At 35.9% G+C, this 16,679-nt stretch overlaps 1 protein-coding gene across 1 annotated transcript in view; it reads left to right on the forward strand.

The window, feature by feature from the left end:
• Positions 1–9,160: 9,160 nt before the first annotated feature.
• Positions 9,161–16,679, forward strand: part of FSIP1 (fibrous sheath interacting protein 1) — a 51,282-nt gene continuing 43,763 nt past the window's right edge. Inside the window, exons 1-7 of the mRNA XM_070931341.1 lie at positions 9,161–9,207; positions 11,208–11,339; positions 11,611–11,770; positions 12,850–12,948; positions 14,621–14,799; positions 15,424–15,517; positions 16,097–16,192. Coding sequence (XP_070787442.1) covers positions 11,214–11,339; positions 11,611–11,770; positions 12,850–12,948; positions 14,621–14,799; positions 15,424–15,517; positions 16,097–16,192 — 754 coding nt within the window. The 5' untranslated portion in view covers positions 9,161–9,207; positions 11,208–11,213. The remainder of the gene's footprint in view (positions 9,208–11,207; positions 11,340–11,610; positions 11,771–12,849; positions 12,949–14,620; positions 14,800–15,423; positions 15,518–16,096; positions 16,193–16,679) is intronic.

The following is a 16,679-nucleotide window of genomic DNA, read 5'->3' on the forward strand; positions in this document are numbered from 1 at the left end:
CAATACAATATGATGATCCCTTAAATAGGCTTCTGTAAAAGGACTTACCAGTATGTACAAAAGAATGTATCTTGGATATGGTAGGTTTGCCCCTCTAGTTCCTTTGAGTAGGGTTTCCTGAGGATGTCTTCCAGAATTAGTACTGCACTCACACGCACTTGGGGAAAAATATCTTTTCAGTAATGCCTGACACCAGCAGATATTTCATAGAGAATATCCTCTCTAATGTTAAATTATACATAACACATAAAGTGGTAATTCTTCTCAGCTTTGTATCCTTATGTATTAACCAAGCAAGAAGATGCTTGTCTTTTCTAAATGAATACTTCTGAATGAATAAGAATACAAGTCTTTTTTGGGTATATCAAAGCTAAATAACTAAGGAAAAAAGCAAAAGAAAATAGCAATGATTTCTGAGGGAATTATCCCAGTGGTTGCTCCTTCAATCAGCACTTCCCTGTACACCCTCAAAAACAAATATAAAACAAGTAATAAAATGAAACAAAGAAGCCATAGCTGAAAACATTTTCCTTAAAATAATACCCCATATTATAATCTGCACCTTGTTCCTGACATTTCAGAGATGCTCTTGTGACAGGAAGGCCAGATTAAGGCCAACTAATGCCCTGTTGCACAGCCCCACAGTGGTGCCCCTCCACCCATCCATTGCTTAACTGATAAGACATTAAGACTCAAACTTTGAAACTTTAGCTATTCATCATGCCAAAGAAAACATTTTACCAATGTAGATTAATGTTGAACATGGCAGATAAGAGCAATTACAAAAAAATGCAACTAAAGTCAAGGGAAAAGGGGACCCCCCCCCTGTGGTGCCCTAAGCATCTGCTTCTTGTGCTAAATGGCTGATTCTAATGGCTAAATAACGATTTTTCAAAGCCCATTAAAAAAGAGATTTTCCTGTTTCTAATTGACTTTTTCGGCATTAATTTTTTGTCGGTTTCAGATGTTTCTGCCTTTTTACATGGACTAGAAAATCAGGTTGCTTTCAACCCTTTCAATATCTAATTGAATGTCTAAACTTCATGGAATACAATTTCTCCCCATTTGCAGCAACTTAAAATAATTCATAAGATCAAATTCTCCACAAAAATATGTCCACCCCCCAAAACCAGTTTGCTTCATTATAGAGAACCCATGGGTCTCTAAAAATGCCAAGTTGAGCCTGAGAAATTAGTAATTCTTTTCCATGCTTAAGAAGATAGAAATAAAATTCAAAATGATTTTTATATATTAAGAAAATAGGTTGTAAAATAGAATGAAATTTAAAAGTGATAAAGGCACTTTTTGTTCTGCAAATAAAAGCTACCTAAATGGGACAGGGGATACAACCTGGAAAGTATTTTGAATGTATTTTGAGACTTTATTACACTAGACTTCACTGTAACTGAAAAAGGCAAAACCATTGGCTGAAGGAAGATGGCGGAAAGATGAGAGAGGGACAGGCTGAAGGTGAGTGGTGCACTTGAATTCAAACATGGTTCAGGTCAAGTAAGGTGGTAGAAAGATTGATGGGCAAATCCTATGCCCAGATCATATGCAGGACTGGAGAGAAGGTGATTAAATTCTGAGCCACCGTGTATTTATTTTGTCAACTACAAAATACATTTTCTGCTTTGTGCATACCCTTACCAGTGAGAAACTTAAAAGAACTGGCATTTGGCCTAACCAAAAATTTGCTGGATCTCTGTCCTTGTAAAATAAATTCAATGTTTTATTTATTTATTTTTTTTGTTGAGTGTGTATTAGATAATATATATAAGTATAAGCATGAATTGAATACATAAAATGAATACAATTAAAGGGAACATTAGGACAGGGACGGTAGGCATGCTGGTGCTCTTATGCACACCCCTTACATTTGTTTAAAATAATATCATGAAATAAGCATAAGAAAGCCTCCCAAAATGTAATTCAATTTTGGAGTTAAATTTTAATTTGTCCCAATACTCCAAACAATTCTACACCTTTAATCTGGATCATTTTATATTTCAGTGGTAGAGCTGAAAGGGGTCAGATAGCTACTGGATCCAACTCTTTGCTCAGACCAGAAATCCAAATTAAAGACTATCAGATAGATGCTCTCTAAGCATTGCTTGAGAACATCCTATGAAGTGGAACCAATGACCTGCTGTATAATTAGTTTTACTAATTTACACTAGGAAATGCCTTTTTGCTCCAAATTAGGACATAAATTTAAATTTATTGAGATAATTGTGTGGAAATATTTATACTAAGCTAAATACAAGAGCTAGAATATAACCTTATATCCCAGTCCTTAAACATTTTTAAATTATTACTATGATCCAATGGCATTAGGTCTCTTTTATAAGGTAAGCAGAGAGGTTTCCAAATACATATTCCATATTAATTGATATTAGAGTTTTCTGGTTTATCCATAAACATAGGATATTGTCAGCATATAGTAACCTCTTACACTCCCAAGATTCCATACTTTATCCCTAAAATTCCTTTTTGAAATCTGTGTGATTCTTGCTTCCATAGCTGTACCCTGTAGTATGAGGCCTGAAGCTATGTGGTTGTCATGCATCACTCTCTGGGCTTACTAAATTACAGTTTAACCTTTTAATAATTGTGTTATAATATTAAATTTTGTATTTCTTTTATTTATGTAAACCAGCCAGTCAGTCTTATAAAATAGCATATACATTTGTAAAATAAATAAATGCAACTTAACACGAATACTAGCCACTATGATTGAATAAATGACATCAGTAAAATATGTAAAATTTTCAAGAGCCCCAAAATAAGTAAAAGCATTCTTTTATTTTTCAATATAAATATACATTTGGGGGTACTCGAAAACAAAGAATGTACATATTTCTGAAGTGATACACTATATTTGTACCAATCAGTTGTCACTGACCATGGATAACAGTACCGTATTTTCCGGCGTATAAGACGACTTTTTAACACATGAAAATCTTCTCAAAAGTCGGGGGTCGTCTTATACGCCGGGTGTCGTTCTCCTGTAACGAGGCAGACCAGCCCGAAAGGCTCTGACGAGCCTTAAATGGCTCTGGCGATCCCAGCTCTGACGATCCCAGCTCTGACAATCCCAGCTGAGTTCCCTGCAACTCAGCTGGAATCGCCAGAACCATGGCTCTGACGGTCCCAACTCTGACGGTCGATCCCAGCTCTGACGATCCCAGCTGAGTTCCCTGCAACTCAGCTGGGATCGCCAGAAACCATGTAAAAGGAAAAAAGTTTTCCCCCTCCAGCTTACTTACCTCAGCTGCTAGTCGCAACGCTTGCCTGCAATCAAGCAAGCAGGGAGTTGTGGACTTCAACTCCCAGAATTCCTCAGCCAGCAAAGCAAAGCTGGCTGAGGAATTCTGGGAGTTGAAGTCTACAAGTCTTAAAGTTGCCAAGGTTGGAGACCCCTGTTCTATTGGGTAAGATTTTTTCCCCTTTGGGAGCTTTAAAAAAAATAGTCAATTGGGGTTTTTTTAGTTGTTCTTTTTTAGACCTAGCCATTTAAAGTTTAGGAAGTTTTAAATTTAGCTTTCATATAAAAATAAAAATAAAATAAAATGAAATAATATTTGTGCAGCTTTCTGAGATTTAGTGTGTTTCTGTAGTGTTTCACTCTAACTACACAAACACACAAAATCTCACAAAGCTGTATGTGGAATTTTGTGTGTGTAAAGTGTGAAAGTTAGTTTTTTGGACTTTTTGTGGCTGTGTGAGGTTCCTGCTTGTTGCAGGGGCCATTTTGGGTCTAGCACAGCTGCTTTTACATTGTGGGTGAGCCAGTTGTGTTGTGTGTGTGTAGATTGTGAAAGTTTTTTGGGGGGCTTTTTGTGGCTGTGTGAGGTTCCTGCTTGTCGCAGGGCCATTTTGGGACTAGCACAGCTGCTTTTACATTGTAGGTGAGCCAGTTGATGTTTTTTAATTTTTATTTGGTGTGCATTGGAAGAGGGGTAGTCTTATATGGCGAGTATAGCCCAAACCCTATATTTTAACAGGAAAAGTTGGGGGTCGTCTTATACGCCCAGTCGTCTTATACGCCGGAAAATACGGTACATGTTTATTTTAAAGGTAAGCCCTGTTATGTTAGTATTGACAACTTTGGTTTTATATAACCATAATATTTATGCATTTATTCATTCAGTAATCCTGGAATCAGGAAGAGGCAATACCTATGTATTAGCAAGAGAAATCCTTACTATTAATAACTGATGAATAATTTATTGAACAAGAATACTTCAAGAGTATATAAAAAGACTTCAGAAAGACAAATTAAAATTTCATAGGAGAGAACACAGATGATAAACTTATAAAATTTTGGGCAATATTATAGGACCGCTCTACCACATGAGATAAAACTTTTTTTCAATAATAGAATATGTGATTACTGTACTGAATAGATGCGCATATGTGCCATAAATCAACAACTACGTAAATTTAATCGATTTGTCCTGTCTGCTGTATGAATAAACAAACTAATTAATCATGATTTGCATAATTCAATTAAGCTGCAGCTAAATAAAGAAGAATATTTGGAACACTTGCTCCCAGTAATATCAATGTGGTGCTTCTGCTGATTCAAGAACACTGTGTTCTTATTAAAATAATATGCTTTATAGCAGATTTTATAGCAAAAGATCAAGAATTTTATTCCCTTTCACTTCATATTCATCTGTATATTAATCACCCTATATAATTCTAATTCTAATTCTAATTCTAATTCTAATTCTAATTCTAATTCTAATTCTAATTCTAATTCTAATTCTAATTCTAATTCTAATTCTAATTCCAATTCCAATTCTAATTCTAATTCTTGTCCTTGGCTGCAATACTGCTGGAATCATGCCTGCCAAGACTGTTCTCACTGCCTGTTCCTAGGTCCATTTCCTCCCTCTCCTCCTCATCTGATGACATGTCTAACAATAAAAGCTAGACTTCAAAATATAACATAATCTTTGTGTCTGTGTGTTTATATGTATCCATAAAATTTTTTTAAGAGCCAGACTGTATCACAACAGTACTAAACTAGGTTTAATATATCTTGGCTGAGAGGGGAGAAGGGTGATTAAGAAAATATCAAGATTGCATGATTTAAGCTCTGCCTCCCCTTTTTACATGTATCATAGATTTTTAAAAAGTGGAGAGAACAGGGCTTTGATCACATGGTTACAGCTGCCATCTTGATTTTTTTTTTGATTCACACTGATGGTTGCCTTTCACTAGGAGCTGACCTTGATTACAATAAGGTTAATCTTTAACAGAACCAGATCCAGGAGGAAGGGAAGTGTTTCAACATTTACAAAAATCATGTAAAATGTTTGCAATTTAGCAGTACCCATCTTAGTAGATGCAAAGGCTCAAGATGAGCTTTGTAAACAGTCTCTTTTGAGAATTCCCCCAAAACCAACACCACCAGTAGATTTGTTTGGCTTTAAAACTGCTTTATTGAACTCTGCTTGTAATAAGGTGCAGGAACAGGAATAAATGTGGTTATTAATGCTAGGCTACTAAGACCTTTTATAGCCATCTTGTTAGGCAGCTCCCTTACAAAGAGTTCTATTTACAGATTGCTGATTGCTGGGAATCCCCAGAGAATGGGAAATAGTGAATACAAACCTTTGCTGATTGCCCATAGATCCTGCCTGGAATAGGCACCTCTGATGTTCTTCTATGCAATAAAATAAGTTGGTGAATAAGTATGCCATGTGCTCAACTACAACACGTTTCTAAGAACAAAGTTGCTCACAAAATCCAATGCAATCAATGTTGGATTTTGAAAGAGAGAACATATAAATTTAAACACACACACATACACACACTCGACAGATACACATACCTGTAGAGAGGCTCTTACTAAAAGGAAGAGAACGGGAAAGCGGGGTCATGTTTCCAACTCACTTGTATTATTTAAAGCCATGCTACTAGAACCCCTTCCACAGTATATGTCACAGATTAGAAAAGTTACCTTCAGCTCAAAGTATGTGTTTCTATGAAATGTGTCAATTGCAAGAAAGAAGACTATCAGGAAGTGCCATTGATAAGGATAATATGCCAATCCCCATTATGTTAGCCTCATTTTCTGGGTAGAATAATGACTGTCATCTATGAATTTTCCACAAGGTTTGGATAAAACATGAAGCCATAAATGAACCAGTTGTGCCAAAATTATAGCCAAAGTGGTAGCAAATGTAGGGTTGACAGGTTGATCTACTCAAACTTAATCCAGGGATCCACTACTCCAGACTAAGTGAATTAGTTACTCACAATTTTGATCATGCTTCTGTTAACTCATTATGCAAACCAAGTCAAAGAGAATGCTTATGGTTAACAGTTTTAAAAGGGAGCTTCTTTTAAAAAGTAGAAATTTTATTCAAATGGGCAAAACCTGACATGATTAAGAGCGCTGCCAGAAAGATGATGTGCTCCATTTTCAATAGGAAAAGTTACATAAAACTCTGAAGCAGCTTCCCATTTTATACAGGTGAGCAATCAGTTTCCCTGGTCATACAATATAGTACTATATGTTAGAAAACATGGTTGACCTTGATAATCTTCAAGTCAAAGAGTCTCAAAGTATTTTGCAGCTTATTAGGATGAGCTTCCAATCTAGCAGCCATTCTATGTAAAAGCAGGGGTTAACCTGGAGAGGCCCACTGCAACAGTGGGAGAGAAATAGCTGAGGGAGGATGTTGGAAAACCAATGTGAGAGTTCTTTCTGCAAATAGACTGACAGAAAGCTGAGATAGTTTAACATTATCTCTGAATATTGTGAATCACACTCTTAGTTAATATTCTGAAAATGCAGCTAGGCATTCCAACTTTCCTAGGCAAAATGTTCATGAAGAAATGATGCCAAATCTGAGGTAGGACTTTGCCACTGCCAGCTTTTCTGAAGAGACTTTATTTTGCTTCTTATGACATCAACAATGTCAATAGAGCCTTGATAGTACAGTGGTTTAGTGCACCCTGTTATTAACACAGCTGCCTGCAATTTCTGCTGGTTCGAATCTCTCCAAGGCTCAAGGTTGACTCAGCCTTCCATCCTTTCTAAGGTAGATGAAATGAGGACCCAGTTTGTGGGGGCAATAAGCTGACTTTGTATAAAATATACAAAAGAATGAAGGCTATTGCTTAACGCATTGTAAGCCGCCCTGAATCTCCGGAGAAGGGCGGCATATAAATCAAATTAATAAAAAAAAAAAATGTCCTGTTTACATCTCTTGCCCATAGCCTCTGGGTATTTGACGTAACTAAATAGCATTCCATTGATTACCAGTGCTTAATTCTTTTTTTCAGTTCATTGCTTGTTTACACATGACACATTAAACCACAAATTTGTCAAATTCACCCTAAACAGCTACTTTATGTTTCAATGTATTATTGCAAACTAATGAGCAAATCATGGTTAGATTACAATGATACATTACTTACAAAGTATCTCATGCAAACACAATCTTTGTGTGGGTCAGTCATATAGTCAGTTTCACTTACATTTGCAATCTAAAAAGGCAATTATGGCATTGATATATGTATCAAAAAAGAGTAGAAGCAATATCATGATGCATGTCTTGCTCTTTTTGTATACACAAAAAGGGTAGGGCTTCCATTGTAACACCACTTTCACCACCTAGCCCCCTGAAACAACTCCACAGGTGTCAACTCCACATTAATTCCCAATGATGTGTGTTCATGTCCAAGTTGTTTTCTTGACAACACAGTAGAAGTGATTTATCATTGCCTTTGTCCTGGATTTTTCCATTTCTCAAGTCTAGTCTGCACCCTGTGTTTTCTAGCTTCCCATGTAAAGATTTAGCTTGAAAAGAAGTGGAATGAATTTGACATAGCAAATCTATGTTTCTCTGAATGTGAAGATGAAAATCAAAGTTTGCACAGCCTATTTTAGTTCGTGTTCATTGTATTGATATAAGTCAATTACCCATTTCAGGAAAAAAAAAGTAATAGGATGCAAGTTGGAGGACTCCATCTGGTGGGCGAAGAAAATCCATCGAAGAATTTCTGGTTCTGTCTATAGGTAAAAGTAAACAATCATGTCCTCTTTTAGGCTTATTCACATATAAAGGAAAGAGAGACATGCCTCTGCTTTTATTCCCAAGCGAAGCAGTTTCTTTTCAAAATTCCTAAATCCAGGGGAATAGATACTAGAAATACATTTAGTTATCATGAGTGCCTATCACACCTTATTTATTTATTTATTTATTTATTTATTTATTTATTTATTTATTTATTTATTTTTAAATTTGTATACCGCCCTTCTCCCTGAGGACTCAGGGCGGTGAACAGCCAAATAAAAACATAAACTACAAACATTAAAATACAATTAAAAAGATATATATATGCATTCAGGAGATGACTCCCGATACATTGTTAAAACAACATAAAACAAAACTCCCACAATTTAAAAAAATGAACTGATTTAAAAAAAAATATATTTTTTGGTCATAACCAGTGAAAGTGCTTAGAATCTTTCACCTTCATTATTCATCCCCCTTCCCCCCCCAAAGAAATGCGGTTTTTAAAAAGTCCACTTAAACCTCCCCCCCCCCCCAAATCCCACCTCCCTAAATTGCGAGCATGCTGGCTGGAGAATTCTGGAAGTTAAGAGCCCACGAAGTTGCTGAGGTTGAGAAAAACTCCGTTAGAGAATAAGACTGGACAATGGCAAAGCAATGGAAGGCAAAAAGATATTGCTGCAAAGAAAATTACATGGATGTTTCCATAAAATCGGCTCCGTAAGAAAGACCTATGTAAATAAGGACACTAGGTTTGGAGTGCAAAAATCCGGATCCCCACTGTACTTGAACTCATTGTAATAACTCTCTAATGTCTGTCCAGAGTTTTGCAGTCCTATCGGAAGATACAGAAGCTCTTTAGAACAGGGGTCTCCAACCTTGTCAACTTGAAGCCTGGCGGACTTCAACTCCCAGAATTCCCCAGCCAGCCAGTTCATTTCTGCTAACGAGTGCTTGCTGTTTTCCGTGTAGCGGCGGCGCTGCCGCCTAAACTGCTGAGCGTCACCTGCGAAGCGTCCCAAAGCCAGCGTTTTAACTTCCGCCCTTAGGTGGTTGCCCTACTTCCTGTTTCCGCTCCATCCCGTGGGTTGCCATAGCAACAGAGAAGCGGGGCGACTAGTTGCTGTTTCTTGATGGAGGCTGTTGCTTGTTTTGTCTGCCTCCGGAGGTGCATTTCTAACATTCTTTCGAAGTATATAGGTAGACCGAGTATTGTATGTAGACCCCTTTTTTTTGGTTTGGTGGAGGGAAAATTATCTTTTTCAGCGATCGTTATGATGAACCTTTTGCCTTCACGATCATGTTGGATACCAATACAATAGCAGGAAGCTTTGCCTTTATGTATTTTGTTTTGTTTTGTTTTCTATATGTCTATATTTACAGGCAGTACCAGAATTAATTTGTTTATCGTTCAGTTGGGCTTATTCCCAAAGCAGTAAGCATGGACTGCATGGTCTTCAAAAGATTATCTCTCCCGCCCCCCCACCACCCATTTTGAGACATATTATTTATAGTTACTTTGGGCTCTTGCTCAAATTTTGAGCAAGAGCCCAAAGATCTGGATCTTTTCTTATAGAGTTATTTGTGCAGCAGATAACAGTTTCCATAATACATCGGCGTTGAAAGTCAAAGATGAAAGAAAAACTCTAATAGTTGACCACTTTTCTATTTAGGCTAAACATTGGGACAAAATGTACTATATTGTACAGTCAATAGCAGGTTAGCATGTCATAAAATTATGTAAAATAATGTAAGAGATAAATAAAATACATCCAGTGTGTGTAAAACAGCAATACAAACCAGATCTACTGGTTCTTGACTGCAATGCTTTTAAGTAGTTTATTTACTTATTAGATTTTTATCCAGCCTTCATTACCTAGTAAATAGCTCAAGGCAGTGAATATACCTAATACTACTCACTCCTTCTATTTTCCCCATAACGACCCTGTGAGGGTCAATGGTTGATGTTTCATGGCTGGATTCAGTGGTGAAATTCAATTTTTTTTTACTATTGGTTCTGTGGACGTGGCTTGGTGGGCATGGTGTGGCTTGGTGGGCATAGCTTGGGCATGGCAGGGGAAGGATATTGCAAAATCTCCATACCCACCCCACTCCAGGGGAAGGATACTGCAAAATCCCCATTCCCTCCCCACTCTGGAACCAGCCAGAGGTGGTATTTGCCAGTTCTCGGAACTACTCAAAATTTCTGCTACCGGTTCTCCAGAACCTGTCAGAACCTGCTAGATTTCACCCCTGGCTAGACTGTTGTAGCAATTTGCTGGCTGAACTTCCTGCTTCCAGTCATGCTCACATACAAAACCATGCTATGAAGATTGTTTTGGACCAAAGAGTCACAGAAATAATAATTTCTAAATATTAGTTCATTATCTCATGCCTGTCTGAATTAACCACACAGTGATAGTAAAACAATTAGTATTTTATTTTGCAATGGCAAATATGGTGCCTATCAGCAAATAGTGAAGTATCCCTAACATAAAGTAACCTAAACACATATATTTGCAGATGAAGTAAATATGCAAATATAACTCTCATGGTTTCCAAATCAGGCTATTTCCAGAAGTAACATTTTTTTACTATTGATGTTTGGCTTTCAAAGATCCCCCTAACTGTCATGAAATTACTTATTTTTTTTAATCTAGACATAGTGTAACTGATACTGCCTCTATATTCTTTAACAAGGACTGTGGTTGGATCTGTTTGTAGTGGCAATATGGGAAAACTTGTTATGCAAGAAGTTAGTGACATGTTTTGTTTTCTCCTTTATATTAAGAAAAGTGTAGTTTAGAACTCATTCTGAGCTAGCCTGCTTGATTTTTTTTCTTGCTTTCTGAATAAAAGAGAAGGGGAAGAATCTTCATGTAGCTTCGAAGCTGTGAAAATCCCAGACTTTTGTTTCCCATTTCTTAGTCATGTGCCAACCAGTCAAGGTCAGGTCTTGCAGTCTCCTGACCATAGCAGGGCCATTGCTTTTGGCAACAGAGTATAAAATAATATCCACTCATTTCTTTTGCCTATTAAACTGAATCACTGATATAAACTGCAAAATTAAGAAGATAATGGAAGTTCATTACTGAAAATGAAGCCTGCAAAATTTTAAAAATAGATTCCATATACCGTAATTAAGTTCTCCTTTTCTAATCATTTAAGGCTACAATGGATATTACAAGAGGAAGTCTGGATGGAATTTCAAGACCAGCATCTAACTCAAGAAATAATTATGGAAGCAAAATTTTAAGTTCATCTCTAGAGATTTTAACGCCAGAATCAGACCAGTCTAAGGTAGTTACTCTTTCTGCTCTGTTACTTGTTCTACTCTCTATAGGCCTTCCAAAGTTTTGCATAGAATTTCAGATGTTTACCACAAGCCACTAGGTAAGAGAATAATTACATGCTTTTTAAAAAAAAAATTCCTAAAAAGGATATAAAAAGTCAAATTTGTGGATTTTACCCAAGGATATTAGGTTATGAATAAATCAGGAGCTTTGGATAAAAAGATTGATATGCTTGTTAAAACTTTCCATAAAAACTTTCCATTCCATATCATTTCTAGGTTGATTTTTGCAATAATCATATAGGGGAGAACTCAAAAGAAAATTATGATAAAAACGGGGAGGAATATGAAACTCAACAAATGAGTTTCTCAGAACAAATATCTGAAGAAAAAACTGGTGATTTTCAACTGGTGGGACAGCATACAAATCAGGTGGCAGGTATGGCAAGTACTACAAGGTCAATATAACCTTATTCACATTTAAAATAATAATGTATAATAAGACCTGTGACAATGATATAACTATATAAATACCTTCGATGTATTTATTGGGTTCAAAAGGGACTTCCAGTGGAAAAAATGCAAATTAAACATGTCTCCAACAAAGATGGGGACAATGACCATGGCAAAGACCAAAGAACTGAACCAAAGCAAGACCATACAGTGGTTACTTAGAACATTTCCAAATAGTGAGGGATGGGGGATGACTTCCAGGTGCTGTGGATGGTTGTTCCTCATGCGGACATTGAGGATAGCAGCTTTCTGCAGGTCTAAGAGCTGAGAGATAAAAAAAATAGCCAACATGCTCACAGCTGTAGTGGAGCCTTTCAAAGTTTGCAAACTTCACTTTCTAATTATTTTTGGAAATTGCTTATTTACTATTCTAAGGCTGTTAGAGATCTTTGAATGACAAGTTTGAAAAGCCATCTAGTGAGTTTACTTCTCTTCTTGAGCAAAAGAAAAATAACTATAAGTGTAGGAATTTAAAGAATTGGAAATTCTAGCTTATGTTGCTTTTTACTACTGTAATTAAGAACGTTAATAAAAATGAGGTTCAAGTGAATTACATGACTGTATAAAAAAAGAATAAAAGTAAATTTAACTGGCTAAATTAGTGCTTATGTCTAGGCTTTGACTGTGGCATTGAACAGTTGTATGGTTTTTCTTACTATAGCGGTTATATACTAAGATAATTTCAGTTGCTGAATTTCTGTTTGCCTGTTAAGAAACCAAGAGTTTTGCCAGCAAAGAACAGCGATCCAACTATCTTTGGATCTTCATAAAACTTTAGGACAATGTGGAAAAAAAAGGAACAATTAATATAGAAATATAAATGTTAAACTCATTAAAGAACATATATAAATATTTCACAAGATTAGGGTCAGTGGACTGAACATAAGACTAAATAGTTTGTTCCAGATTGCAGCCACCTTGGAGTAATTATCTTTTAACAGTTGGTTTGATTCTTTAATAACATTTTTAAATAGCACTTCTATGCACTGTTTCTCTTTTTTTTAGAACATTCTTCAAGTTCAGTAGATTCTGAAGATGACTTCACTGAAAATAAACTCTCTTGCAGCAGAGCTTCTCAGAATAAGCCAACTGAACCACAAAAAGGTATTTATCTTTTGTACTATGTCTTATAGTTAGGGTTAGAAAGCCAGCTTAGTTTACAAGCATTAATAATTGTAATGGGAAGGAAGCGAAAATAGTATAAGTACAAATCTTGCAATTGTTTAATGTGTGTCATGATGGTGCACACTTGTACAAAAGGAATGGAGATTGAATTATGATGCTATAATGCTGTTTTTGTCATTTTGATGAAAGCTTCAGATCCTATGGCACATCAGAGATTTCTATTTTCCTGCGTGTCCTGATATTGTTAATTTGGTTAGGATACTTGAATACCAATTCCTTTCTACTTTTTAATGACTGCAATACAGTTCTCTGTTTCTGAGCTTTCTACCGGTATCAGGAAGATAATTTTAATTATTATACACATACAAAACTGGGGAAGATTGAGTAAATTCTAGTATTTATTTATTTATTCGTTTATTTATAACATTTATATAGCCACCTATCCTTCAGACAACTCTGGGTAGCTCTCAATAAAATCCTTCAAAAACTCTACAATACACTACTTAACATTAAATTTTAAAAATTAAAACACAAAACATTAAAAAACAATAAAAACGAAAACCTGTCACCAATCCAAGCAAATATAACATTGTTTAATCTCCCAATGTTTGGGAGAAAACCAGGTCTTTAAGACTTTGCAGGATGCTAAAAGGGTGGGAGTCTGCTGAATTTCAGGGGGCAAGATGTTCCATGGGGCAGAGACCGCCATGGAAAGGCATGCTTCCCATTAGATAATAATACTTGGAAGGAATCAGGAGTGTGCCCAACCTATCTGGCATGGCCTTAAGGAATGGGTAGATGGGTAGATGTCTTTAAGGAAAGGTGGTTTTTCAAGTGGCCTAATCCTGTGCCATATAGGACTTTAAAGGTAATGACCAGTACCTTGAGTTGTAACAAGGAAGAAATTGGAAGCTATGTAGCTCGCAGATCTAGGCATCCCTATTACTGGGTGTGTTGCCTCGTTCTAGATCAGTTGAAGTTTCTGGGTAGTCTTCAAGAACAGCCCCATGTAGAATGTATTGCAGCATAAATATATGCTAGAATTTCCACTATTTTCCTTTGTGTATAATCAACTAAGAGATGATCAATGCATGGTTGACTGAGAAGGACTTCCAGGCCAGAAAAGGTATGATTGGTGCACTAGACGAATCTGTGCAAAGGCTCCTGGCCTCAGCTGCCACCTGCTCCTCAAGCTAGAGCATGAGTCTAGAAGGATCCCCAAATTATGCACCAATTCACACACTCCAAGAAGTGTGTCCTGTCCAGAGTCAAAGACAGAGAATCATTTGGTCCTAGGGGGCCAAAAACCCGTAGCCATTCAGTCTTGCCAGGGTTGAGTCGAAGCCGGTTCCTCCCCATCAACCTCCAGGCACTTAGCCTGCATTGCCACCACATAACTTATTTGGTTAGGGATGGGCATCCGTTTATTTCATAAATATTTGTATTAGCAATAGTTTTGAAACAATTTTCAGCTTCATTAATGAAGAGCAATATTTTCTTTAAAATATTGTAGCATTAGTGTTGTATTCCTAGTGGATTACTGAAAAATATTCTTCATCTGATGACATTTTAGTAGATCAACTTGAAATGCTATTAAGGATATTTTTGATGGAAAGATGATTTGATTTTAATAGTCAGTTTTATATTTAAGTGACATCCAGGTCTTCAAACCTGGATGATTCTAAGGAGAAAGATGTAGATCTTCTCATCCTGAAAGCAATAAAGAAGATGAAAAGGTTGGACCAGATATTGGCAAATAAACAATCCAAGGAAAGAGCAGTCAAAAAGCAAGGCAGAGAATTGAGAGCAAAACTATGGGAAGAATTTCAGGTTAGAAATACAAGATCGATTCCAGAATACTTCTATGAACCATCATTTATATATTATGATGAATAGCTATGTTTGTTTACATTTGAATTGCTTTTTGGTATATAAAAATCAGTTATCTATTATGTATGTATTTGACTTATGTGCTAATTTTCTGCTCAATTAAGCTAGCTATTGATTTATTTAGTAAGTCTGTAGATATGGCCTGGTAGAAGTTCATCTAGTTTGATAAATTATGGATATTTTTCATGAATTGCTACAGAACTGAATATTAAAATCTCTTAGTATAAAATATTTTTGTGTGAAATTTATAAGAATTTACTATGTTATAAAGTTCCTATGACATAAACATATTGTGCAGTATTTTCTGAAAATACTCTGCTCAAATCCTTATAACTTTTGTAATCTGTTGCTAAAAGCTGCAATTACCAAAGAAATTTTGTTGAGTACATAGCCCAATGATAAAAGCATGTGTAAATCATGTGGGGATAAAAACAAAGTGGTAAAACCTGCAGTTGTGTGGGGGAGCCCTTTAGAAACTTAAGGAAAAGTTTAGCAATCTGCATAAATATTCTGGATTGTCCATTTATCCTTATATGTACGTATGTATTTCACTACCTGATGCAGTCTATGACATCCCGAAGTTCTTCAATAATTACTGAAGAGGAAGAAAACACTAGCAGATTTTTAGCTTTGAACTCACCATTATCTGGAACTCCTGGTAAGAATTAAAAAATTAAATTGTTGGTATTAATTCTAATAGAGGGCTAACAACTTGCAGCTTTTGAACTCTTCGTAACAGCTTTCAGAAGCTCCTCTGAATGTGATTGATGAAAATTGGTAGCTTTGTTACTTTCCATTTTGAGTAGAAAACATCAGATTTTGTAGCATATGTTCTTCACATATTTTTAAAAGTCCACCCAGTTTGCATTGTTGTATTATCACTGTGGTTCATAGCATCTCCTAAATGTTGAGTGCAGCTTTTGGTTATCAAAAGGTTGTTTACCCCTCTTATTTGCTATATTGTAGCAAAAAGCTAATTTGTCCTCTAATTCAAAACTCCTACAACTCATATCAGTCGGGACTGGATGGTATACCAGAGCATACATTTTCCTGACCAAGTACGTCTGTTATTTTTAAATTCACCTTGAAAATATAGGGAAAGTGATTACTGATTTAGTTCAGCCTAACACAGTTGCTGAAGGACCCAATCCATCAGACTCTTTGGATCTGTTTAGATCCAAACTGATCCCTTACTTCCTGAGTAGAAATCATTTCACAATATATGTTTCATTAACAGATCTTTCTTCTTGTGAAGATAATGGAACGTTTAACATATTTAAAACTCAGCTTCCTCCAGAAAATTATGAGACTAATGGAAGACAAACAAAGCGAGGTACAATACACTTTTGCTCTCCAGATATAATTTTAAAAGAATAACAAATATGTGAAATCATGTTTTTGATTATTTTGATTATTATTATTTTGATTATTATTATTATATGGGCTGCATGAAATAGAAGCGTTTTTTGCCTAAATATTGGCCCAGCATTGGAGATATTTAGACATAATATTGTAAAAAGTACTTTTTCCTAAGAATTGTTTTGTATGAGCCTTCCCTCACATTTTATTACACTTGATGTGAGATCAAAAGTTTCAGTTTCATGTTCACTTCCATTCACAGAAAAATGCATTTTGGATTTGAGAATGGTTGGCGTGGCTTTGCATTTCATATTAGTTTTCTCTGTCTGCAATTTGTTCTTAACTGGTGCTATTAATGAGTTTGTGGTAAAGCGTGTAATATTTTGTTAGGGATAATATTGAAACATAGTTTACAATCTACAATATAGTAACAAAATAAAAACTTTTACATAAAATAGTGA

This window comes from Pituophis catenifer, unplaced genomic scaffold, assembly GCF_029215685.1.
Source record: "Pituophis catenifer annectens isolate HBS135680 unplaced genomic scaffold, rPitCat1.0.hap2 SCAF_1, whole genome shotgun sequence".
Classification (NCBI taxonomy): Eukaryota; Metazoa; Chordata; class Lepidosauria; order Squamata; family Colubridae; genus Pituophis; species Pituophis catenifer.